At 46.3% G+C, this 27,280-nt stretch overlaps 1 protein-coding gene across 1 annotated transcript in view; it reads left to right on the forward strand.

Moving 5' to 3' along the window:
* Positions 1–439: 439 nt before the first annotated feature.
* LOC144500107 (2-acylglycerol O-acyltransferase 2-A-like) overlaps positions 440–27,280 on the forward strand; it is a 44,487-nt gene continuing 17,646 nt past the window's right edge. Inside the window, exons 1-2 of the mRNA XM_078222882.1 lie at positions 440–566; positions 3,546–3,724. Of these exons, the coding sequence (XP_078079008.1) occupies positions 473–566; positions 3,546–3,724 (273 nt within the window). The 5' untranslated portion in view covers positions 440–472. The remainder of the gene's footprint in view (positions 567–3,545; positions 3,725–27,280) is intronic.

The following is a 27,280-nucleotide window of genomic DNA, read 5'->3' on the forward strand; positions in this document are numbered from 1 at the left end:
TATCGCCGTTCCTTCACTGTGGCTGGGTCAAAATCCTGGAATTCCCTCCCTAACATCATTGTGGTTGTACCTACACCACATGGACAGCAGCGCTTTGGGAAGATGGCTCACCAGCACCTTCTTGCGTGGTAGGGATGGGCAATAAATGCTGGCCCAGACAGCGACACCCACATCCCAAAAGTAAATAATATTTATTTTCAATGCACCTACCAGAATGACCACAGACCTTCCATGGACTGTCAAGTGACATTTGACCTCTGAAGGCAAGATAATCTCAATTAACCTTTGGCTCCGCCCCTCCCCTTCCACATATCAGTTAAAAATGCTATCTGTTGTGCTCTTTTGCAACATGTAACAAGCCTTGTTTAAAGTGCACTATTTGCAAGAAGACTTTGTACCCGTCTCTGACTCAGTCTTACCGACTTCCTTCCAGACTCCTGTGCATTGAAATAAACTCCTTGGGGCTGTCAGGATGAGCATCAGCTTTGCCCCATTAAGGATACCATTGCGTCGCCGTGTGCAGACAGCAGTTGTTCTACAGTGGGTCTTTTCCTTCCTCGCTCTTGGTAAGCCAAACTTCTCCAACTCTCGTCTTGCCTCTCCTCTTAAGGCTGGGTGTACGTAACCTCCCGTCTGTTAGTTCAGACTCTTTTGTGATCTTCTGAATCTCGTGTGTCAACTCAAAAAACATAAAACCTGCTCCAGGGCCACACCCAAGTGTGTCCACAATCTTAAGTATAACATTGGTAAAGTTTGCAAACATTCCAAAGCCAACCCATCTCTCCTAATCTGCCAAATCTCAGCTATAAAGCACTTTAGTCACTTCTATATAATCGACCACTTCACAAAATCCCAATTGGCGAATTCCCCCGGGCTTGCTGCAACTGTACAAGCTATTGGTCAGACCACATCTGGAGCACTGGGAGCAGTTTCGAACCCGTGATTTAAGGAAAGATATTGGCCAGAATTCTCTGGCCGTTCATGCCAGTGGGATTCTCCAGTCCCACCAGTAGCACACCCCCGTCCACAGCTTCACAGTAGTTTGGGGTGACATCAGTGGGAAATCCCATTGACCGCAGTGGGACCAGAGAATCCCACCGCGAGCGAACAGCCCACCGTCCACTGCCGGGAAACACGCGGAGGCCGGAGAATCTCGTCCAGTATTTCATTGGAGAAAGTTCAGAGAAGGTTCACTGGGATGGTCCCAGTATGGAGGGATTGTCTTATGAGGAAAGGTTAAACAGGTTGGGACTCTACCCATTGGAACTTAGAAGAATGAGAGGTGATCTGATTGACACATATATGATTCTTAGGGGGCTTGACAGAATAAAGCTGAGACGAAAGTGTAGGACCAGAGAGCATAGTCTCAGAATAAAAGGGCACCAATTTAAGACTGAGATAAGGAGCAATTTCTTCTCTCAGAGGGTTGTGAATCTTTGGAACTCCTTGCCACAGAGAGCTGTGGGGGCAGAGTCCTTGTGCATAGTTAAGGCTGTGATAGGTAGATTTTTGATCAGTAAGGGAATCAAGGGGTATGGGGAAAGGGCAGGAAAGTGGACATGAGGAATGCATACACACATGCATGCACGCAAATACATGCATGCACGCACACATGCATACACACACATGCATGCAAACAGGCACACCTGCATACACACATGCATGCACGCAAACACATGCACACACACATGCACAGGCATATATACACACACACACACAGGCATGCATACACACAACACACACACACACACACAGGCATGCATATACACATTCTCACACACCTTCCTGTAGGCAGCGCCATGGAACAAGTTTCTGATGTTTGCTTGTTTGGTATTTTCGCGTATGTTTTTATCCCCCTTTGAGAAACATTGGCACAGTGTTGAAACAGAGGCCAGGGAGTAGGTCATTCAGCCCCTTAAACCTTCCCACTGTTCAATGAGACCATGGCTGATCTTTCATCTTAACATCATTTTCCTGCACTCTCCTCTTCTGAATGTTCCCCAGTCCATCGCGCAAACCAGCCTCCCATCCATTGACTCCGTCTACACTTTCCGCTGCCTTGGAAAAGCAGCCAGCATAATCAAGGACCTCACGCACCCCAAACATATTCTCTTCCACCTTCTTCCATTGGGAAAAAGATATAAAAGTCTGAGGTCACGTACCAACCGACTCAAGAACTGCTTCTTCCCTGCTGCCATCAGACTTTTGAATGGACCTACTTTGCATTAAGTTGATCTTTCTCCACACCCTAGCTATGACTGTAACACTACATTCTACACTCTCTCCTTTCCTTCCCCTCTATGTACACTATGAACACTATGTTTTCTCTAATAGCGCAGAAGAAACAATACTTTTCATTGTATTCCAATGCACATGACAATAATAAACCTAGAAATCTTTGTCTTGAACATACTCAATGAATCATAGAATCCCTATGCAGAATCCCTATCCCAGTGCAGAAGGAGGCCATTCGGCCCATCGAGTCTGCACTGACAACAATCCCACCCAGGCCCAATCCCTGTAACCCCACATATTTACCCTGCTAATCCCCCTGGCACTAGGGTCAATTTAGCATGGCCAATCACCCTAACCCGCATATCTTTGGAGTATGGGAGGAAACCGGAGCACCCAGAGGAAAGCCACACAGACACGAGGAGAATGTACAAACTCCACACAGACAATGACCCGAGGCCGGAATTGAACCCGGGTCCCTTGTGCTGTGAGACAGCAGTGCTAACCACTGTGCCACCGTGTTGCCAATGGTTGAGCTTCCACAGCTCTCTGAGGTAGGGAATTCCAAAGATTCACCATCCTGGGGCGGCACGGTGGCACAGTGGTTAGCACTGCTGCCTCACTGTGCCAGGGACCCAGGTTCGATTCCCGGCTTGGGTCACTGTCTGTATGGAGTTTGCACGTTCTCCCCGTGTCTGCGTGGGTTTCCCTTGGGTGCTCCGGTTTCCTATCATAGTCTGAAAGACGTGTTGGTTAGGTACATTGGCCATGCTAAATTCTCCCTCAGTGTACCTGAACAGGTGCTGGAGTGTGGCGACTAGGGGAATTTCACAGTAACTTCATTGCAGTGTTAATGTAAGCCTTACTTGTGACACTAATAAATAAACTTTTACAGTTTTTACCTCTGAGTGAAAAAATTCCTCTTCATCTCAGTCTTAAATGGCCTTTCCCTCATTCCGATGCTCTGTCCCTTGGCTCTCGACTTACCGGCCAGGGGAAACCGCAATTGCCCTGTCGAGCCCTGTAAAAATGGATCACCTCTCATTCTTAGTAACTCTGGAGAATACAGACCCAGTTTCCTCAATCTTTCCTGCCATTGCAGGGATATTCTGGTGAACTTTCACTGCGCTCCCTCTATGGAAAGTATATCCTTCTTTAGATAAGGAGAGAAAAACACAATACTCCAGGTGTGGTCTCGCCAAGGCCCTATACAATTGCAGCAAGTTTCCTTTACTCCTTTTATCAAAGTGGGATTAACTTTAGGGCATGTTTTATAGATGTGTGCCTGTCAAGTTTCTTTCTTCATTCCACAGCTCAGTGCTGCATTGCTCTCTTCATCATCCTTCTCTTCACACACTTCTGGTTCGTGCCCGTGCTGTACACAACATGGTGGTTCTGGGACCGCAACACGCCATACCGAGGGGGTCGCAGCTCTCGCTTCGTCCAGAGTTTAAGATTGTGGTGTTATTTTCGCGACTACTTTCCCATTAATGTGAGTATCAAAATACTCTCTCTCTCACAACTCCAGGGGAAACAAGAGGAACACTGAATCCCAACCCTTGCAGACTTGCAGTTGTTCTCTGTGTTTGGTTTCTTGTGGCTGAGAGACATTTTCTAGTTATTTATGATGTGGAGATGCCGGCGTTGGACTGGGGTGAGCACAGTAAGAAGTCTCACAACCAGGTTAAAGTCCAACAGGTTTATTTGCAATCACGAGCTTTCAGAATGCTGCCCCTTCATCAGGTGAGTGGAGGGGCAATGATGAAGGGGCAGTGCTCCGAAAGCTCGTGATTCCAAATAAACCTGTTGGACTTTAACCTGGTGTTGTGAGACTACTTACTGTGCCTAGTTATCCAAGCAGTTTTCTCCCACTGGTAAGTTACGTGAAAACTTGATCAATCAGTTAGGAAGTCTAATTGCCTGAGGTGTTGCCATGGAGATAATATCGGGGAACTATAGGCTTCCCAAGCTCCTTGGGTAACTCAAAAAAAGGCTCAAGGCTTGGAGGATTGTGTCGAAATCTGGACGCCATACTTTGGGAAAGGTGTGAAAGCTTTGGAGAGGTTGCAGGAATGATTAGCTGGAATGGTACCAGAGGTGAGAAAGGAGCTGAGATTCTTTTTTTTATTCGTTCATGGGACATGGGTGTCGCTGGCTGGGCCAGCATTTATTGCCATCCCTAGTTGCCCGAGGGCAGTTGAGAGTCAACCACATTGCTGTAGCTCTGGAGTCACATGTCGGCCAGATCAGGTAAAGACGGCAGATTTCCTTTCCTAAAGGACATTGGTGAACAAGATGGGTTTTTCCAACAATCAACAGTTGGTCATCAGTACATTCTTAATTCCAAATGTTTTTAATTGAATTCAAATTCCACCAGCTGCATTGGTGGGATTTGAACCCGGGTCCTCAAAACATTAGCTGAGTTTCTGGATTAATAATCCAGCAAAAGTACCACTTGGCCATTGCCTCTTTTGCTGAGAGCAACGAAAGGTCAAGGGAAGAGTAAAAAGAGGTTGTAACCAGATCGATAATCAGTTGCGTTTGTGAAGTGGCTCATTGATGCTTGCTAGAAGCTACACATTCATACTCAGGGACACATTCTCTGCAAAAAAGGAATATGTTCAAGCCTTGAGCCTTTTTTTGAGTTACCCAGGAGCTTGGGAAGCCTATAGTTCCCCGATATTATCTCCATGGCAACACCTCAGGCAATTAGACTTGCTAACCAATCAGCTTTTTCTCCTGTAGTATAAATTGTGGTAGTTGTTTGAACTTTGGTATTCTTGTGTTTGTCCTGATGAGTGCAGGATGAAAAGTTTCGGCAACATGTCTCTCTTTTCAGCGAGATTTTATAGAGGTGTTGAAAATTAAGAAGGCTTTCCGTTGAGCACTTGAGGAGAAATTGTTTCCACTGCTTTGAGCGTGAGTGGGACCCTGAGTAACCAGAGGACACAGTTTTAAAATAGCTGATCAAAGATACAGAGGGAGAAATTAGAAGAAAAAAACCTAACAGCAGGTTACTGTGATCTGAAATGTGCTGCCCCAAAGAGCATTGCAACCAGATTCAATCCTAACTTTCAGAAAGGGAATTGGGGAAATATCTGAAAAGGCAAGGTTTGCAGGGCTGGGTGTAGTATGATCAGGGGAATGAAAGTAATCGGACAGTTCAGAAAGGCAAGGCCAAGATAGAGTCATACAGTGCAGAAGGAGACCATTCGGCCTATCGAGTCTGCACCAATCACAATCCCACCCAGGCCCTATCCCCAGAACCCCATGCATTTATCCTAGCTAGTCCCCCTGACACGAAGGGGCAATTTAGCATGGCCAATCCACCTAACCCGCACATCTTTGAAGTGTGTGAGGAACCGGAGCACCCGGAGGAAACCCACGCAGACACGGGGAGAACGTGCAAACTCCACACAGACACTGACCCAAGCCAGAAATCGAACCTGGGTCCCTGGAGCTGTGAGGCAGCAGTGCTAACCACTGTGCCACCGTGCTGCCCCATTGGAAAAGGAACGTTTCTAAATTAGATACACCTCTTGGGGCTAAAGGAATCAAGGGATATGGGGGGAAAGCGGGATCAGGATATTGAATTTGATGATCAGCCATGATCAAAATTTGATTTGATTTGATTTGATTTTGATTTGATTTATTATTTTCACATGTATTGCATGCTATACAAAGTATACCGTACATAGAGAAGGAAAGGAGAAAGTACAGAACGTAGTGTTACAGTCATAGCTAGGGTGTAGAGAACGATCAACTTAGTGCGAGGTAGGTCCATTCAAAAGTCTGACAGCAGCAGGGAAGAAGCTGTTCTTGAGTCGGTTGGTACGTGACCTCAGACTTTTGTATTTTTGAATGAAATGAATGGTGGAGCAGGGTCGAAGGGCCGAATGGCCTACTCATGCTTCTAGTTTCTATGTTTCTATATTTCTAAAAGGATCTAGAGGGAAATTGATACCCAGGCGTTGTTAAATTAATTTGACGCTGTCTTTACATTCAAATTACTATTGTAAAATGATGGATCACCATGGTCCCGGCATCAATCCCTTGTGGAACACCACTTCCCACATTTTTCTTTCATGGCATGTGGGCATCACTGGAAAAACAAACATTTTTTGCCCGTTCCTAATTGCCCTTGAACTGAGTGGCTTGGTCAACCATATTAGAGTCAACCACATTGCTGTGGCTCTGGAGTTACACGTAGGCCAGACCATGTAAGGACGTCAGATTTCCTTCCCTGAAGAACCAGATGGGTTTTTACAAAACTTGATGGTAGTTTCATGGTCACCGTTATTCCAAACTTATTAACTGAATTATTACTATCAGCTGCCATGGCAGGGTTTGAACCCATGTCCCCGGAGATAGGTCTCTGGGTGACAAGTCCAGCGACAATATCAGTACGCTGACGTTAGCTTTTAATCGGAGAAATTTCAAAACTGAAATCTCCCATCCTTAAACTACAATCTAATCTGAATTTCTGTTCTATTCACAACAGGCCCCAAATCCACCCCAAACTGTCAGTACAATCTGATCCACACCAGCTAACTAGCGCACCTGCACCCCACCCCCCCCCCCCCTCCCCAGGACTTCGAGTTGTTGTGGCAACATACATATTTACATGATGGCGGAGGCCCCAATGTCCTTTCCATCACACGGCTGACCAGCAACCTCTCCTGGTCTTACTGCCTGCCATTGGCGTATTGGAAGGATTTACAGGTTGAGACGCAACCTATTTGGTCACATTATGAACGCACCTTCCATGGCCATCAAGTCCTGGAGTGGGATTTGAACCTGGATCAGAGGCAGGGACACTACCCACTGCACCACAAGAGCCCCACTGTTGTACTAATCCTGTAATATGATCACTAGGTAAGTTGAGGAACCTTTGACTTGTGGTTCATAAGAACATAAGATCTAGGGGCAGGAGTGGCCATTCAGCCCCTCGAGCCTGCTCCGCCATTCAATACGATCATGGCTGATCTCATCTCGGCCTCAACTCCACTTTCCTGCCCTTCAACCCATTACTAATTAAAAATCTGTCTAACTCCTCCTTAAATTTACTCAATGTCCCAGCATCCACTGCACTCTGGGGTAGTGAATTCCACAGATTCACCACTCTTTGAGAGAAGTAGTTTCTCCTCATCTGTTTTAAATCTGCCCTTATCCTGAAACGATGACCTTTTGTTCTAGATTGCCCCACTTGAGGAAACATCCTCCCCATGTCTACCCTGTCAGTCCCCTTTAGCATCTTGTACACCTCAATTAGATCTACTCTCATTCTTCTAATTTCGAGAGAGTGTAGGCCTAAACTACCCAATCTCTCTTCATACGACAAACCCCTCATCTCTGGAATCAATCTAGTGAACCTCCTCTGAACTGCCTCCAATGCCACTGCACTCCTGCTCAAGTAAGGGGACCAAAACTGTACCCAATACTCCAGGTGCAATCTCATAATGTATATTGCAGCAACACTTCCTTACTTTAAAACTCTATTGCTTTAGCAATAAATTCCAAAATTCCATTTGCTCTGACCCTGAAGAGCATTAAACAGCACAGAAATCTTAATAGAAAGCAACCGGAAGAAACATTTTTTTTTTCTAAACAATCCAACTGAAAGAAAAGTTGAAAAGGGGAAATGTTAAGAGCAATTTTGAAATCTCGGGGAGCTGTCAAAGCGATAAGTGGTTGCAGCCTGGCCTCTGCTGGTAATATTTACTCAGTGCAACTGGATCCTCAGTCAGTGTTCTCAGGGGTTTTCCTCCCCGGTCCTGCCTGAATTATTGAAGCGGGTGGAGAGATTTGCCTGGGAGGTCACGCCCTCATTCCTACCTTCCTCACCTCCACACTCAACTATTCCAATGTATTCCTAGCTGCTCGCCTCCATTCAACCGTCTATAAACTTGAGGTCATTGGAAACTCTGGCCGCATCTTAACTCACATCAAGTTCCAGAATTATTCCCAGAATGGTTACAGAGCAGAAGGAGGCCATTCAGCCCATCAAGTCTACACTGGCGTTCAGAATGATCAGTTTGCTTAGTGCCATTCTCCCACCTTCTCTGCATTTAATTTTATTTCGGAAAGCTTTTCCATTCCCCCGTCACCCCTGTGTTCCCTGACCTATGCTGATTTGATTTGATTTGATTTGATTTATTATTGTCACATGTATTAGCATACAGTGAAAAGTATTATTTCTTGCATGCTATACAGACAAAGCATACCGTTCAGAGAGAAGGAAATGAGAGAGTGCAGAATATAGTGTTACAGTCATAGCTAGTGTGTAGAGAAAGATCAACTTAATGCGAGGTAGGTCCATTCAAAAGTCTGATGGCAACAGGGAAGAAGCTGTTCTTGAGTCGGTTGGTACGTGACCTCAGACTTTTGTATCTTTTTCCCGACGGAAGAACATAGAACATAGAACATAGAAAGCCACAGCACAAACAGGCCCTTCGGCCCACAAGTTGCGCCGATCACATCCCCACCTCTAGGCCTATCTATAGCCCTCAATCCCATTAAATCCCATGTACTCATCCAGAAGTCTCTTAAAAGACCCCAACGAGTTTGCCTCCACCACCACCGACGTCAGCCGATTCCACTCACCCACCACCCTCTGAGTGAAAAACTTACCCCTGACATCTCCTCTGTACCTACCCCCCAGCACCTTAAACCTGTGTCCTCTCGTAGCAACCATTTCAGCCCTTGGAAATAGCCTCTGAGAGTCTACCCTATCCAGACCTCTCAACATCTTGTAAACCTCTATCAGGTCACCTCTCATCCTTCGTCTCTCCAGGGAGAAGAGACCAAGCTCCCTCAACCTATCCTCATAAGGCATGCCCCCCAATCCAGGCAACATCCTTGTAAATCTCCTCTGCACCCTTTCAATGGCTTCAACATCTTTCCTGTAATGAGGTGACCAGAACTGCGCGCAGTACTCCAAGTGGGGTCTAACCAGGGTCCTATAAAGCTGCAGCATTATCTCCCGACTCCTAAACTCAATCCCTCGATTAATGAAGGCCAGTACGCCGTACGCCTTCTTGACCGCATCCTCCACCTGCGAGGCCGATTTAAGAGTCCTATGGACCCGAACCCCAAGGTCCTTCTGATCCTCTACACTGCTAAGAATGGTACCCTTCATATTATACTGCTGCTTCATCCCATTGGATCTGCCAAAATGGATCACCACACACTTATCCGGGTTGAAGTCCATCTGCCACTTCTCCGCCCAGTCTTGCATTCTATCTATGTCTCGCTGCAACTTCTGACATCCCTCCAAACTATCCACAACACCACCTACCTTGGTGTCGTCAGCAAACTTACCAACCCATCCCTCCACTTCCTCATCCAGGTCATTTATGAAAATGACAAACAGCAAGGGTCCCAGAACAGATCCCTGGGGCACTCCACTGGTCACTGACCTCCATGCAGAGAAAGACCCCTCCACAGCCACTCTCTGCCTTCTGCAGGCAAGCCAGTTCTGGATCCACAAGGTGAAAGAGAGAATGTCCGGGGTGTGTGGGGTCCTTAATTATGCTGGCTGCTTTTCCAAGGCAGCGGAAAGTGTAGACAGAGTCAATAGATGGGAGGCTGGTTTGGGTGATGGACTGGGCTTCGTTCACGACCCTTTGTAGTTTTTTGTGGTCTTGGACAGAGTGGACAGTCATGCTCTTTGCTAGGATAGAAAAGTCAAGTACTAGGAGACATAGGTTTAAGGTGCGTGGGGAAAAGTTTAGAGGAGATGTGTGGGGCAAGTTTTTTTACACAGAGGATGGTGAATGTCTGGAACGCACGGCCTGTGGAGGTGGTGGGAACAGGTGCGACCGTGGAATTTAAGAGGCATCTAGACGAATACATGAGTAGGATGGGAATGAAAGGATACGGACTCTGTAAGTACGTACAGTTTTAGTTTAGGCAGGCATCATGATCGGTACAAGCTTGGAGGGCCGAAGGGCCTGTTCCTGTGCTGCACTGTTCTTTGTTCTTTTTTCTTTGTGATAGTCCAGGTTTTATGAATTTTATGAATTTAAATTCCACTAGTTGCTGTGATGGGATTTAAACCCAGGTTCCAAAAGCATTAGCCTAGGGCTCTGGATGACTGGTCTAGTGACATTACCACAATGCTGCCATCTCCCCCTAACGCAACAGGCGAGAGTGCTACTTTGAGCTGCAGCTGATTCTGTTCAGAGTATTCAGGAACAGGGGGCGGCATGACAGCACAGTGGTTAACACTGCTGCTTCACAGCGCCAGGGACCCGGGTTCGATTCCTGGCTTGGGTCACTGTCTGTGTGGAGTTTGTACATTCCCCCCGTGTCTGCGTGGGTTTCCTCCAGGTGCTCGGGTTTCCTCCCACATTCTGAAAGACGTGCTGGTTAGGTGCATTGACCTGAACAGACGCCGGAGTGTGGCGACTAGGGGATTTTCACAATAACTTCATTGCAGTGTTAATGTAAGCCTTACTTGTGACTAATAAATAAACTTTACTTTAAAAAAGTGATCGGGGACAAAGGGGTTAAAAGAAAAGGGCAATTTTAACTTCCTCTTTCTCACTGGCCATCAATATACTTGAAATGACCTTGCATCCCTCAGTTCTTGTTTATTCTGCCACTCTCAAATATGCTTACTGTGGAATCTGTCAGGGAAAGTATTGAGTCATCCCTCTCCATACCAGCAAAGATCAAGGATCCAAAACAAAATAAAGCAATGGGTGATGTATAAACTAAACACAAACAGATTCACACCATGGGTAGGTAGCTACTTAAAGCAGAGATATAACATGCTGAGTGTCAATGCTAAAAGTACATTCAGTTACACAATACAGGCAGCCAAAAAAAGCATCGGAGAAAGTCCGACAAATATAGATATTGCCGTCATAGCACATCGGGAAGAGTTTTCGGTGTTTGGGAATTAGGCCGCACTGGATTAGCCCTGCTTTGCTGCTCAGCATTCTGATTAGGAGGTCATAAAGATTCCCCAGCCTTTATAGACAAATGCACATTGGCTTCGGGAGAACTCTTACCTCTGTACATTCCAGACCCTAACCACTCGCTGTGTGAATCTGTCTCCACCACACTCTCAGACAGTACATACCAGATCCTAACCACTCACTGTGTGAATCTGTCCCACCACACTCTCAGACAGTACATTCCAGATCCTAACCACTCACTGTGTGAATCTGTCTCCACCACACTCTCAGACAGTACATTCCAGATCCTAACCACTCACTGTGTGAATCTGTCTCGATGTGGAGATGCCGGCGTTGGACTGGGGTGAACACAGTAAGAGTTTTAACAACACCAGGTTAAAGTCCAACAGGTTTATTTGGTGACTACCAAATATACCTGTTGGACTTTAACCTGGTGTTGTTAAAACACTTAATCTGTCTCCACCACACTCTCAGACAGTACATTCCAGATCCTAACCACTCACTGTGTGAATCTGTCTCCACCACACTCTCAGACAGTACATTCCAGATCCTAACCACTCGCTGTGTGAATCTGTCTCCACCACACTCTCAGACAGTACATTCCAGATCCTAACCACTCGCTATGTGAATCTGTCTCCATCACACTCTCAGACAGTACATTCCCGATCCTAACCACCCACTGCGTAATAAAACAGTTCTTATAAAGGTTTAGCTGAATAAATGATTTTCGTACAATTTGGGAAATCAGTTTGGATGCAACATTGATTGGAGTAAGAGTTTTAACAACACTAGGTTAAAGTCCAACAAGTTTATTTGGTAGCAAACACCATTAGCTTTCGGAGCGCTGCTCCTTCGTCAGATGGAGTGGAAATGTGCTCTCAAACAGGGCACAGAGACACAGAAATCAAGTTACAGAATACTGATTAGAATGCGAATCCCTACAGCCAGCCAGGTCTTAAAGATAGAGACAATGTGGGTGGAGGGAGCATTAAGCACAGGTTAAAGAGATGTGTATTGTCTCCAGACAGGACAGCCTGCAAGTCCTGGAGGTAAGCTGTGGGGGTTACTGATAATGTGACATAAATCCAACATCCCGGTTTAGACCGTCCTCATGTGTGCGGAACTTGGCTATCAGTTTCTGCTCAGCGACTCTGCGCTGTCGTGTGTCGTGAAGGCCGCCTTGGAGAACGCACGACACATGACAGCGCAGAGTCGCTGAGCAGAAACTGATAGCCAAGTTCCGCACACATGAGGACGGTCTAAACCGGGATGTTGGATTTATGTCACATTATCAGTAACCCCCACAGCTTACCTCCAGGACTTGCAGGCTGTCCTGTCTGGAGACAATACACATCTCTTTAACCTGTGCTTAATGCTCCCTCCACCCACATTGTCTGCATCTTTAAGATCTGGCTGGCTGTAGGGATTCGCATTCTAATCAGTATTCTGTAACTAGATTTCTGTGTCTCTGTGCCCTGTTTGAGAGCACATTTCCACTCCATCTGACGAAGGAGCAGCGCTCCGAAAGCTAATGGTGTTTGCTACCAAATAAACCTGTTGGACTTTAACCTAGTGTTGTTAAAACTCTTACTGTGTTCACCCCAGTCCAACGCCGGCATCTCCACATCATTGATTGGATGCAGAGTATATTGCCCATTGTCCTCTGTCCAGAGTTGGGAAAGGAATGAAAAGCAGAGAATAAAAGGAATGGTCTGTTTCAGGCAAAAGACAGGAATGAACAAATGAAAGAAGGGTTTATAATAGAGGCAAAATTTGTTAGATATTTTCAGGCAGGGATTTCAGGATTCAGAAGAGAATGAAAAGAAGTAGGAGCAGGTTCAGTTCACTTGGCCCATCACAGAATCACAGAACTGTTGCATCATTTAAGTAGGCCTTTCAGCATATCCTGTTCATGCTAGCTCTCCAAATATGCAATGTCATTATCCCAGCCTTCGCCCCCTAACCCTGCACATTCTTCCTTTACAGATAACAGTGGAAATCCCTTTTGAATGCCTAGATTGAACCTGCCTCTCCCACTTTCCCAGACAGTGCATTCCAGATACTAATCTCCTTCTTCTTCAATGATCACTGGCTAATGAGTATGATTGTCCACCTAATAATCTCTGTGTCACTGGTCATGGGTTCTATGGGTCCTTGCGTGGCTGATGACCCTGATCTTAGAGCTGCATCATTGACCGTGTACTTGGCAGGTGTTTCCGGGAGGTGGATTCAGTTCTTGGACTCTAGATCACTGGCATTCCTTTCTCAGGCTCCTTTTCCGGGCTCCCTCTTAACATTGGGTGTCCCGGAAGAATTGTGACCCTTCAATCAGGAGGTTCCTCCAGGTTGGTCTCTTCTGAGCAAGGGTCTCCCAGGTGTTGATGCCTATGTTGCATTTCTTGAGGTGAGCCTTCAGGGTGTCTCTGAAGTCTTTCCTTTGTTCCACCTATTGCTCCGTAGTCTTCCTTGAGCTGGATGAAGAAGATTTGTCTTGGCAGTCAGGACTCTGGCTGGCGGAGTTGGTTTCAGATGCTCATGGCCTCGATGCTGGAATCATTCGCTGTGTGAAACAGATTCTCCCCGTGTCGCCATTGCTTCTTTTGCCACTTACCTTAACTCTGTGCCCTCTCATTCTCAATCCTCCCGCCAATGGGAACAGTATGCCTTGTGATTTGATTTGATTTGATTTATTATTGTCACATGTATTAACATACAGTGAAAAGTATTGTTTCTTGTGCACAATACATACAAAGCATACCGTTCATACAGGAGGAAAGGAGAGGGTGCAAAATATAGTGTTACAGTCATAGCTAGGGTGCAGAGAAAGATCAACTTTGTGTGAGGTAGGTCCATTCAAAAGTCTGTGGTCGCCAGTTCCACATTTTCACCATTCTCTGGATAAAGGAGATATTGCTAAAACACTTCAAACTAAGATAAAGTTTATTTATTAGTGTCACAAGTAGGCTTACATTCACACTGTATTGAAGTTACTGTGAAAATCCCCTAGTCGCCACACTCCGGCGCCTATTCAGGTACACTGAGGGAGAATCTAGCATGGCCAATGCACCTAACCTGCACATCTTTGGACTGTGGGAGGAAATTGGAGCACCCGGAGGAAACCCACGCTGACACGAGGAGAACGTGCACACTCCACACAGACAGTGACCCAAGCCGGGAATCGAACCTGGGTCTCTGGCGCTGTGAGGCAGCAGTGCTAACCAGTGAGCCACCATGCCGCAGAATATATGTAATTATTCCAATTACATTATCGAGTACACAGCCCTGACAGAATATTCTTTGTGTTTTGATGTAACCGTCCATCGTGACTGAGGAACCAATGATCATGCAAGGTTACCAACCCCTGACTGCGCTCATTAAAGGTTCACTGTAATGATAGAACATAGAACATAGAACATAGAACATTACAGCGCAGAACAGGCCCTTCGGCCCACGATGTTGCACCGACCAGTTAAAAAAAAACTGATGGCATCAAAGATGAATAAAGCTGCAATGTAATAGCAACCATTTAACTACACATCTGTATTACACACATTCACGGTCACCTGCACTGTATTCAACTGACTTGTTCTCAAAGATGTGAGGTTTGATTTTGAGCCATAGCTCTGCTCTTGCCTATAGAGTGAAACTTGGGAATATGAAAATCCAAATGGGGAGGAGATTGGTTCTAACACCCCATGAACAAGATGATTGCGACATTTAGTTAAAATGCATTCATTTCAATTTCCAAGCGCAACAGATTAGAAATTTGTCCTACTTTTCCCTTGGGAAATTAATGAATAGTTCAATGTGTTTTCCATAAAGGGTAAAAAGTTATAATTTCATGGTATGTTCTTCTCAAGAACTTACATTTGTAGAGTGTCTTTACCAGAGTAAAAGACCCCAAGGCACCTGACAGAGGAATGTCCTGTGAGCAATCATCAGACAGAGTTCTCCGGCCGTTCCCGCCCCACCACTACTTGCCAATGAGAGCGGAGAATGAAACGCTCTGCCAAATATCTGTTCAGTGCAGTGGGGCTGGAGAATTCCAGTCGTGGGCGAGGTCAGAGAATCTGCTCATTGTCTCCTAAGTGTCAGGCTGTGTGATGTGGACGCCCATGGTTTCTGATCACAGTGGATGATCTTGCTGTTGGAGCTCTGGTTAGACTAGTCTTTAATCTTGTCTAGCTGCTTCCTTAGCTGCCGGCTTCTTGTTCCTCCATTAGTTCTTCCAATGGTGTCTTGGCATTCCAACCCTTCTGAACAGATGACTCTGTTTTTGATATTATTTAAGAGTTTGCTTATTCTCATTCTGTATTGCTTTGTGAATTCCTCTCTCCACCCAGCCTACCCTTGGGATTCTTCTTAAACACCACATTTCAAAGCTGTTGATTGGCTTTTCTTCCTCTTTCTCAATGTGCCAAACTTGATTTGATTTATTATTGTCACATGTATTAGTATACAGTGAAATGTATTGTCTCTTGCACGCTGTTCAGATAAAGCATACCGTACATAGAAAAGGAAAGAAGAGAATGCAGAATGTAGTGTTACAGTCATAGCTAGGGGGTAGAGACAGTTCAACTTGATGCGAGGTAGGTCCATTGAAAGAAAGTTAAAGTAAAGTTAAAGTTAATTTATTTATTAGTCACAAGTAAGGCTTACATTAACACTGCAATGAAGTTACTGTGAAATTCCCCTAGTCACCACAGTCCAGCGCCTGTTCGGGTCAATGCACCTAACCAGCATGTCTTTCAGAATGTGGGAGGAAACCTGAGCAGCCGGAGGAAACCCACACAGACACGGGGAGAATGTGCAAACTCCACACAGACAGTGACCCAAGCCGGGAATCGAACCCAGGTCCCTGGAGCTGTGAAGCAGCAATGCTAACCACTGTCTGATGGCAGTGCTAACAAAAGTCTGATGGCAGCAGGGAAGAAGCTGTTTTTGAGTCAGTTGGTACTTGTCCTCAGACTTTTGTATCCTTTTCCCAATGGAAGAAGATGGAAGAGAGAATGTCCAGGGTGCGTGGGGTCCTTAATTATGCTGGCTGCTTTTCCGAGGCAGCGGGAAGTGTAGACAGAGTCAATGGATGGGAGGCTGTTATGAGTGATATACTGGGCTTCGTTCACGATCCTTTGTAGTTTCTTGTGGTCACTTCACATCCAGAATTTATTACTGACCAGACATAATGGGCGGGACTCTCCTGCCTCCCAGCCATGTGTTTCCCGGCGGCGGGAGGTGCTGTGTTGTTTGCTAGCGGTGGGATTCTCTGGTCTCGTCGCTGTTAATGGGAATTTCCAATTTCCACGGGCGGGAGTACACTGCCGACGGGACTGGAGAATCCCAACCACGTGAATGGCCAGAGAATTCTGGCCAACATTTCAGTATTTGCAATTTCATTTCAATGCTTTCATAATGTGGCCATACAGCTTGAGTCTGTCAACCTGCAAAACCCTTCCAAACATGCCAATGGATAGTGGTAAGAGTAGGAGAGAATTCTGGTCAGCCACGCTTGACGTGGAGTGGCGCCCCTCAAGCTATAAGCCCCCTGGTGACAGACTAGTGACCTGTTCCAGGACTTACTAGCTATGGAAACAGGCAAAAATCTACCTTAGTGTACCAGAAGAAGTAGGATTCAAAGAAACAGCAAAGTGGCACGTGGCACAATGGTTAGCACTGTTGACTCAGAGCCCCAGGGACCCGGGTTCAATTCCGGTCTCAGGTGACTGTCTGTGTGGAGTCTGCACGTTCTCCCCGTGTCTGCGTGGGTTTCCTCCGAGTGCTCCGGTTTCCTCCCACAGTCCAAAGATGTGCTGGTTAGGGAGATCAGTGGGAATTAGTGTGTGGGATTATGGGGATCGGGCCTGGATAAAATGCACCGTCGGAGAGTGGGTGCAGCCTCAATGAGACAAATGACCTCCTTCTGCACATAAGGATTTTATGAAGGAAGAAGAAAGTGAGGGATGGTGGGTGGAAAAAATGAAGGAAGGAGGGAAGAAGACAGGGGAGGCAGAGGATGGGAGCAGGACTGGAGAAAGGAAGAGAAGAAAGTTCACTCAATTCACTTGATAAACAGTAAATTAAATTAACAGTCCCTCCCCCCTTTTCACCATGTAATTCCCTCACCCTGGAGTGATCTATGTTTGTACTGTAAAGGGTTAACAGTCACATGGTGCACATGGGTAACTTTCCACCTTAATCAAATGAGAACAGGACTGTTCCTGACACAGTGGGATTGAGGGGCATTGGTAAACACAGGGTTGAGAGTGTATCACAATAAAGGACAAGAGACAATCATTAACTCAGATTTTGGCTTCTGGGTTTCCAAGCTCACTTATTTGTGTAATGGATATAAATAATAGTAGCTACTCCCAGGATTCTGAGCCACAACAGCCCAGGCAGAAATACATGGGGTTTGTCTTAGCTATCCAGGGGCCTGGGTTAGTAATCTGTGAGTTTAAACATCAGAGGATTCATGTTAATCTTGTACGGGAACATGGACCGCTCTTGGGGCAGGAGTTTCCGAAGATTCAGTGGGAAACACGTCCCTGATGACCTCAGCAGACCCACTGCCATTTAATTGGCTGGAGAGAGTAATCCCGCCTCAGAGAAATTCCAGCCTGTCTGATTGGCCAGCAGCGCTGTAGTTCCCCAGAGTGCTCGTGGTGGCTGTGGCCTGGACTGGGACTACAAGCAGACCCTGATTCTAACTTCCAGAGTCCAGGGAGGGGGTGGGGGGTGGTGATGGCGTCTCACAGCGGACAGTCAAGGGTTATGGAGATAAGGTGGGAAAATAGAGTTGAGGATTGTCGTATCAGGTCAGTCATGATCTCTTTGAATGCCGGAGCAGACTCGATGGGGCGAATGGCCTATTTCTGCTCCCAACTCTTATGGATGTGATGACTATGGCTGGGAGTGTGGGGGAGAGGCAACTGGGGCTCTTGATGGAGATGCCGGGAGGGAGCATGCGGTCATGAGAGGGCAGGCCTGGGGGCAGGAGGAGGTGGAGAGCAGGAGGGGACTGCCCCATGTGAAAGGGAAGTCCTTGAGGGAGAAGCACTCTATTGAGACCCAACAAAGGCGTCCGGCAGCCTTTCACCTGCTCCAAACTCCTCCCCACAGCCTCAGAATTGAGGCCGGGCTGGAAGCGGGCACTTATGTGGTCAACAATTGGCTTCTTAAGGACCTCAGTTGGGGTGTGGCCAGACAGGCTGACATTGTCCTCATCCCTAAAATTGCAGAGAGCTCGGGGGTGGACGGCAGGGGGGTGGGAAGCCCTTGCTCCAGGGAATTTTACTGGCTGGTACACTGTCCTCTCAAACAGAAGATGGAGGGAGAACCAGCTGGAGATTTTCAACACTATGTCAGTGTTTTGGAGTGGTCGTAGAAAAGGTCGGGGGGATTTACCGTGCAACGTGCCGTGAGTTTCTCGACGGGGGGGGGAGATGACTTGCCATTGGCCAGCATCGGGATATTTTGGTCCCACCGTGGTCAATGGAGTTCCCTATTGAATGCACTCCTCACTGCCGTGAAACCTGTGGCACGGTTGCACCATCGGCAGGACTGGACTGATCCCGTCGGCATGAACAGCTGGAATGTACCACTCGCTGCTTTCACTTGTGGGTTCAGAACGAGGGCCAAGACCATCATTAAAACATCCATTCCAGAATTCGAAAGAAACATCTTTACCCAGAGAGTTGTGAGAATGTGGAACTCGCTCCCATAAAGAATAGTTGAGGCGAATGGTATAAATATATTCAAAGGGAGGCTAAAAGAACACATGAGAGAGAAAGGATTAGAATAAGCTGTTGATGAGGTGAGATGAAGAGGGCAGGAAAGAGGCACGTGTGGAGCAGATGGGCCAAATGTCCGGCTTTAAGCTCAGCAATGACTTGTAAAATCCAGCCAAGGCTTTTCCAGAATTTGAATCATAGAATCCCTACAGTGCAGAAGGAGGCCATTCAGTCTATCGAGTCTGCACCGACCACAATCCCACCCATAACCCCACGCATTTACCCTATCTAGTCCCCCAGACACTATGAAGCAATTTAGCATGGCCAATCCAACTATAAGTTCATAAGAAGATCTGAAAATTAAAATGCTGGTATCCGTGATGGTAACCATTAATCTGTCAGAATTGACATTAAAAACCCACCTGGTTTGTAATGTTCTTGAGGGAAGGAAATCTGCCACCCCGACTGGGCTTATATGTGACTCCAGTCCCATGTCAACATGGCTGATTTCTAACTGCCCTCTGACATGCCCTAACAATCTATCTGTTGTATTACCCCTTTATCGGGACATCTAGTGATGGGTATTAAATGCCACACATAGACCAGACCAGATAAGGATGACAAATTTACTTCCTTAAAGGGGCACTAGTGAACCAGATGTGTTTTTAACTACAATTGGTGATAGTTGCCATGTTCACCATTACTTTGATTTTTGATTTGAACAAAGAACAAAGAAAATTACAGCACAGAAGCAGGCCCTTCGGCCCTCCAAGCCTGCACCGACCATGCTGCCCGACTGAACTGAAACCCCCTACGCTTCCGGGGACCATATCCCTCTATTCCCATCCTATTCATGTATTTGTCAAGAAACCCCTTAAAAGTCACTACCATATTCGCTTCCACTACCTCCCCCGGCAATGAGTTCCAGACACCCACTACTCCCTGTGTAAAAAATCTGCCTCGTACATCTCCTTTAAACCTTGCCCCTCGCAACTTAAACCTGTGCCCCCTAGTAATTGACTCTTCCACCCTGGGAAGAAGCTTCTGACTATCCACTCTGTCCATGCCTCTCATAATCTTGGAGACTTCTATCAGGTCTCCCCACAACCTCCGTCGCTCCAGTGAGAACAAACCAAGTTTCTCCAACCTCTCCTCATAGCTAATGCCCTCCATACCAGGCAACATCCTGGTAAATCTTTTCTGTACGCTCTCCAAAGCCTCCACATCCTTCTGGTACTGTGGCAACCAGAATTGAACACTATATTCCAAGTGCGGCCTAACTAAGGTTCTATAAATCTGCAACATGACTTTCCAATTTTTAAACTCAATACCCCGGCCGATGAAGGCAAGCATGCCATATACCTTCTTGACTACCTTCTCCACCTGCATTACCATTTTCAGTGACCTGTGTACCTGTACACCCAGATCCCTCTGCCTGTCAATACTCTTAAGGGTTCTGCCATTTACTGTATATTTCCTATCTGTGTTAGACCTTCCAAAATGCATCACCTCACATTTGTCCGGATTAAACTCTATCTGCCATCTCTCCGCCCAAGTCTCCAACTGATCTATATCCTGCTGTATCCTCTGATGGTTCTCATCGCTATCCGCAAATCCACCAACCTTTGTGTCATCCGCAAACTTACTAATCAATCCAGTTACATTTTCCTCCAAATCATTTATATATATTACAAACAGCAAAGGTCCCAGCACTGATCCCTGAGGAACACCACTTGTCATCGTCCTCCATTCAGAAATGCAGCCTTCCACTGTTACCCTCTGTCTTCTTTGACCGAGCAAGTTTTGTATCCACCTTGCCAGCTCACCTCTGATCCCATGCGACTTCACCTTCTGCACCAGTCTGCCATGAGGGACCTTGTCAAAGGCCTTACTGAAGCCCATGTAGACAACATCCATTGCCTTATCCTCATCAATCATCTTCGTCACTTCCTCGAAAATCTCAATCAAGTTCGTGATACACAACCGCCCCTTCACAAAACCATGTTGCCTCTCACTAATACGTCCACTTATTTCCAAGTGGGAATAAAGCCTGTCTCAAAGAATCCTCTCCAATAATTTCCCTACCACTGATGTAAGGCTCACCAGCCTGTAATTACCAGGATTATTCTTGCTACCCTTCTTAAATAAAGGAACAACATTGGCTATTCTCCAATCCTGGAGAATTTTGAGGAAGTGACAAAAACGGTTGATGAAGGAAGGGCCGTGGATGTCGTCTATATGGATTTCAGTAAGGCATTTGACAAAGTCCCACATGGCAGTTTGGTTAAGAAGGTTAAGGCTCATGGGATACTAGGAGAAGTGGCTAGATGGGTGGAGAACTGGCTTGGCCATAGGAGACAGAGGGTAGTGGTCGAAGGGTCTTTTTCCGGCTGGAGGTCTGTGACCATTGGTGTTCCGCAGGGCTCTGTACTGGGACCTCTGCTATTTGTGATAATTATAAATGATTTGGAAGAAGGTGTAACTGGTGTAATCAGCAAGTTTGCGGATGACACGAAGATGGCTGGAATTGCGGATAGCAAAGAGCATTGTCGGGCAATACAGCAGGATATAGATAGGCTGGGAAATTGGGCGGAGAGGTGGCAGATGGAGTTTAATCCGGATAAATGCGAAGTGATGCATTTTGGAAGAAGTAATGTAGGGAGGAGTTATACAATAAATGGCAGAGTCATCAGGAGTATAGAAACACAGAGGGACCTAGGTGTGCAAGTCCACAAATCCTTGAAGGTGGCAACACAGGTTGAGAAGGTGGTGAAGAAGGCATATGGTATGCTTGCCTTTATAGGACGGGGTATAGAGTATAAAAGCTGGAGTCTGATGATGCAGCTGTATAGAACGCTGGTTAGGCCACATTTGGAGTACTGCATCCAGTTCTGGTCGCCGCACTACCAGAAGGACGTGGAGGCATTGGAGAGAGTGCAGAGAAGGTTTACCAGGATGTTGCCTGGTATGGAGGGTCTTAGCTATGAGGAGAGATTGGGTAGACTGGGGTTGTTCTCCTTGGAAAGACGGAGAATGAGGGGAGATCTAATAGAGGAGTACAAGATTATGAAGGGTATAGATAGGGTGAACAGTGGGAAGCTTTTTCCCAGGTCTGAGGTGACGATCACGAGGGGTCACGGGCTCAAGCTGAGAGGGGCGAAGTATAACTCAGACATCAGAGGGACATTTTTTACACAGAGGGTGGTGGGGACCTGGAATGCGCTGCCAAGTAGGGTGGTGGAGGCAGGCACGCTGACATCGTTTAAGACTTACCTGGATAGTCACATGAGCAGCCTGGGAATGGAGGGATACAAACGATTGGTCTAGTTGGACCAAGGAGCGGCACAGGCTTGGAGGGCCAAAGGGCCTGTTTCCTGTGCTGTACTGTTCTTTGTTCTTTGTTCAATGAAACGAAGCATGCTGAAAGCCTTCTTGACCAAAGCCTTCTTGATCCTCTGGGACCTCCCCTGTAGCCAGTGAGGACACAAAGATTTCTCTCAAGGCCCCAGCAATTTCCTCCCTTGCCTCTCTCAGTATTCTGGGGTAAATCCCATCAGGCCCTGGGGACTTGTCTACCTTAATGTTTCTCAAGAATCCCAATACCTCCTCCTTTTTGATCTCAACATGACTCAAACTATCTACACATCCTTTCCCAGACTCATCATCCACCAAGTCCTTCTCTTTGGTGAATACTGACGCAAAGTACTCATTTAATACCTTGCCCATTTCCTCTGGCTCCACGCATAGATTCCCTCCCTTGTCCTTGTAATGATTTGATTTGATTTATCATTGTCGCATATATTAGCATACAGTGAAAAGTATTGTTTCTTGCGCGCTATACAGACGAAACAAAGAACAAGAACAAAGAACAAAGAACAATACAGCACAGGAACAGGCCCTTTGGCCCTCCAAGCCCGCGCCGCTCCCCGGTCCAGGATTGAATCCTGAAACCAGGATCCCCGCCATTTCCTTGCCCAAATTTCCAGCCTATCTATATCCTTCTGTAGCCTCTGACAATGTTCCTCACTATCTGCAAGTCCTGCCAGTTTTGTGTCGTCCGCAAACTTACTGATCACCCCAGTTACTCCTTCTTCCAGATCATTTATATGAATCACAAACAGCAGAGGTCCCAATACAGAGCCCTACGGTACACCACTAGTCACAGGCCTCCAGCCGGAAAAAGACCCTTCCACTACCACCCTCTGTCTTCTATGACCAAGCCAGTTCTCCACCCATCTAGCCACCTCCCCCTTTATCCCATGGGATCCAACCTTTTTCACCAGCCTACCATGAGGGACTTTGTCAAACGCTTTACTAAAGTCCATATAGACAACATCCACGGCCCTTCCTTCATCAACCATTTTGGTCACTTCTTCAAAAAACACCACCAGGTTAGTGAGGCATGACCTCCCTCTCACAAAACCATGTTGACTATCGTTAATGAGTTTATTCCTTTCTAAATGCGCATACATCCTATCTCTAAGAATCTTCTCCAACAACTTCCCCACCACGGACGTCAAGCTCACCGGCCTATAATTACCCGGGTTATCCTTCCTACCCTTCTTAAATAACGGGACCACATTGGCTATCCTCCAATCCTCTGGGACCTCACCTGTGTCCAGTGACGAGACAAATATTTGCGTCAGAGGCCCAACAATTTCACCTCTCGTCTCCCTGAGCAGCCTTGGATAGATTCCATCAGGCCCTGGGGATTTGTCAGTCTTTATATTCTCTAACAAACCTAACACTTCCTCCTTTGTAATGGAGATTTTCTCCAACGGTTCAACACTCCCCTCCGAGACACTCCCAGTCAACACATCCCTCTCCTTTGTGAATACCGACGCAAAGTATTCATTTAGGATCTCCCCTACTTCTTTGGGCTCCAAGCATAAGTCCCCACTTTTGTCCCTGAGAGGTCCGATTTTTTCCCTAACAACCCTTTTGTTCCTAACGTATGAATAAAATGCCTTGGGATTCTCCTTAATCCTGTCTGCCAAGAACATTTCGTGACCCCTTTTTGCTCTTCTAATTCCCCGTTTGAGTATTTTCCTACTTTCATTGTACTCCTCCAGAGCTCCCTCCGTTTTTAGCTGCTTGGACCTAACATACGCCTCTCTTTTCCTTTTGACCAGTCCCTCAATTTCCCTGGTTATCCATACATAGAGAAGGAAAAGAGAGTGTGCAGAATGTAGTGTTACAGTCATAGCTAGGGTGTAGAGAAAGATCAACTTAATGCGAGGCAGGTCCATTCAAAGATCTGATGGCAGCAGGGAAGAAGCTGTTCTTGAGTCAGTTGGTACATGTCCTCAGACTTTTGTGACTGACCTCAAACTATTCCAGCTTTTATTAGCTGAATTTAAATTCCTGATGGGATTTGAACCCATAGAGTCAGAAAATTGCCCTTGATCACTAGTCCATGACATTGCAACTGCACCACTGTCTCCCCAGTAATACTTAAGCTGTAAATATTACCCTTACAGCAATGAGACACATCCCAACATCATTTCACTTGAAGCTGTAAAGGATTTATAGTGTAGAGAGAATGTGTCCATGCAGATGTCAGTGCTGCATCTGAGCCTCCCTCCTTCACTGAATAAATCATTTTTATTTCAGATGCAAACACCCCTCCTATTAGTGAATGGAGAGGATCCCCTGCCCCACCCCCAAGCTGCGAGCCAAAAACCCTGAGTTACTCTTGAAATGGGTGCAACATGCCAATAAACAATGATCAGAAGATATGGAGGGTTACTATGGGTCAGGATCTCCTGGTGGGATGGCTAGAGGCGAATTCTTTAAATCTCTAAAGTATGACCTTGGAAAACTAAAGCTAAAAGACAATGGGGTTGGGTTTTGACCAGATTCCCTTAAACCTTCCCTTGTCGCGTCACAGGGAGATTTGGAGAATGCTCTTCAAGGGTTTCCCTCTCTGGAGCAATTGGACAGCGGAGGCCATTCAGCCCTTCGATCCTGTTCCACTTTTCAGTTAGCTCCTCGCTGATCTGTATTTTAAAACCATCCACTCGCTTTGAAGTTCTGTACCTGGTCTTGAAGGTTCCAACTGAACTAAAATCTCAACCGCTGAGCATTTACACTTAAAATGAGACATTTGGCTCATAGAGTCATAGAGTCATAGAGGTTTACAGCGTGGAAACAGGCCCTTCGGCCCAACTTGTCCATGCCGCCCTTTTTTTTTAAACCCCCGAAGCTAATCCCAATTGCCCGCATTTGGTCCATATCCCTCTATACCCATCGTACCCATGTAACTATCTAAATGCTTTTTAAAAGACAAAATTGTACCCGCCTTTACTACTACCTCTGGCAGCTTGTTCCAGACACTCACCACCCTCTGTGTGAAAAAATTGTCCCTCTGGACACTTTTGTATCTCTCCCCTCTCACCTTAAACCTATGCCCTCTAGTTTTAGACTCCCCTACCTTTGGGAAAATATATTGATTATCTACCTTGTCTATGCCCCTCATTATTTTATAGATCGCCATAAGGTCACCCCTCAGCCTCCTATGCTCCAGAGAAAAAAGTCCCAGTCTATTCAGCCTCTCCTTATAACTCAATCCATCAAGTCCTGGAAGCATCCTAGTAAATCTTTTCTGCACTCTTTCTAGTTTAATAATATCCTTTCTATAATAGGGTGACCAGAATTGCACACAGTATTCCAAGTGTGGCCTTACCAGTGTCTTGTACAACTTCAACAAGACGTCCTAACTCCTGTATTCAATGTTCTGACCGATGAAACCAAGCATGCCGAATGCCTTCTTCACCACTCTGGCCACCTGTGACTCCACTTTAAAGGAGCTATGAACATGTACCCCTAGATCTCTTTGTTCTGTAACTCTCCCCAACGCCCTACCATTAACTGTGTAAGTCCTGCCCTGGTCCAATCTACCAAAATGCATCACCTCGCATTTGTCTAAATTAAACTCCATCTGCCATTCGTCAGCCCACTGGCCCAATTGATCAAGATCCCGTTGCAATTGGAGATAACTTTCTTCACTGTCCACTATGCCACCAATCTTGGTGTCATCTGCAAACTTACTAACCATGCCTCCTATATTCTCATCCAAATCATTAATATAAATTACAAATGACAGTGGACCCAGCACTGATCCCTGAGGCACACCGCTGGTCACAGGTCTCCAGTTTGAAAAAGAATCCTCTACAACCACCCTCTGGCTTCTGTCAAGAAGCCAATTTTGTATCCATTTAGACACCTCACCCTGGATCCCGTGAGATTTAACTTTATGCAACAGCTTACCATGCGGTACCTTGTCAAAGGCCTTGCTAAAGTTCTTTCTGCTCCCCTCGAGCCCCCTCCCTGTCTCTCTTCCTCACACTCCATCAACAGATCATTCTATATCGGGGAGTGAATCATAGAATCCCCACAGTGCAGAAGGAGGCCATTCGGCCCATCGAGTCTGCAACAACCACAATCCCTCCCAGGCCCTATCCCCGTAACCTCACATATTTACCCTGCTAATCCCCCTGACACAAGGGGGCAATTTAGCATGGCCAATCCACCTAACCTGTACATCTTTGGACTGTGGGAGGAAACCGGAGCATCCGGAGGAAACCCACACAGACATGGGGGAGAATGTGCAAACTCCACACAGACAAGTGACCTGAGACCGGAATTGAACCTGGGTCCCTGGCACTGTGAGGCAGCAGTGCTAACCACTGTGCCACCGTGCCACCCCATTCCAGGTTTAACCTATCCATTGTGTGGACATCCTGGCATCAACCCTGAATGTTCTGGCTTTAATTTTAATAGTCTATCCCATTGTCTGGACACGACCCCCATCGTCAGAGGAAATGATGTGGAGATGCAGGCGTTGGACTGGGATGGGCGCGGTAAGAAGTCTCACAACATCTGATGAAGGAGCAGTGCCCCAAAAGCTCATGATTCCAAATAAACCTGTTGGACTTTAACCTGGTGTAGTGGGACTTCTTACCATCAGAGGAAATAGTTTCCCACTATGTACCCTATCTAATCTTTCAATTATCTGAAACAATTCCGTTAGTTCACAGGGGGAGCAGAATTGACAGTAGTTGAAATGAGATATTCTGAATAATGTTCCACAAAGAGTGTCGGCTGTAGCTAAGTAAGTAGCACTTCAGAAGGTTTTCCATTCAAATCTCACTCCTGAGACAAATCTAGGTTGACTCTCCAGTGCCCTTTCAATGGGACAATAAACCAAGACCCCCATCTGCTCTCAGATGCACTTAACAAAATGTATGGCACTATTTGGACTTTAGTAAATGGTAAATAGTCTATATGGACTTTAGTAAAGCGTTTGACAAAGTCCCTCATGGTAGGCTAGTGAAAAAGGTTGGATCCCATGGGATAAAGGGGGAGGTGGCTAGATGGGTGGAGAACTGGCTT

This window comes from Mustelus asterias, chromosome 10, assembly GCF_964213995.1.
Source record: "Mustelus asterias chromosome 10, sMusAst1.hap1.1, whole genome shotgun sequence".
Taxonomy (NCBI): domain Eukaryota; kingdom Metazoa; phylum Chordata; class Chondrichthyes; order Carcharhiniformes; family Triakidae; genus Mustelus; species Mustelus asterias.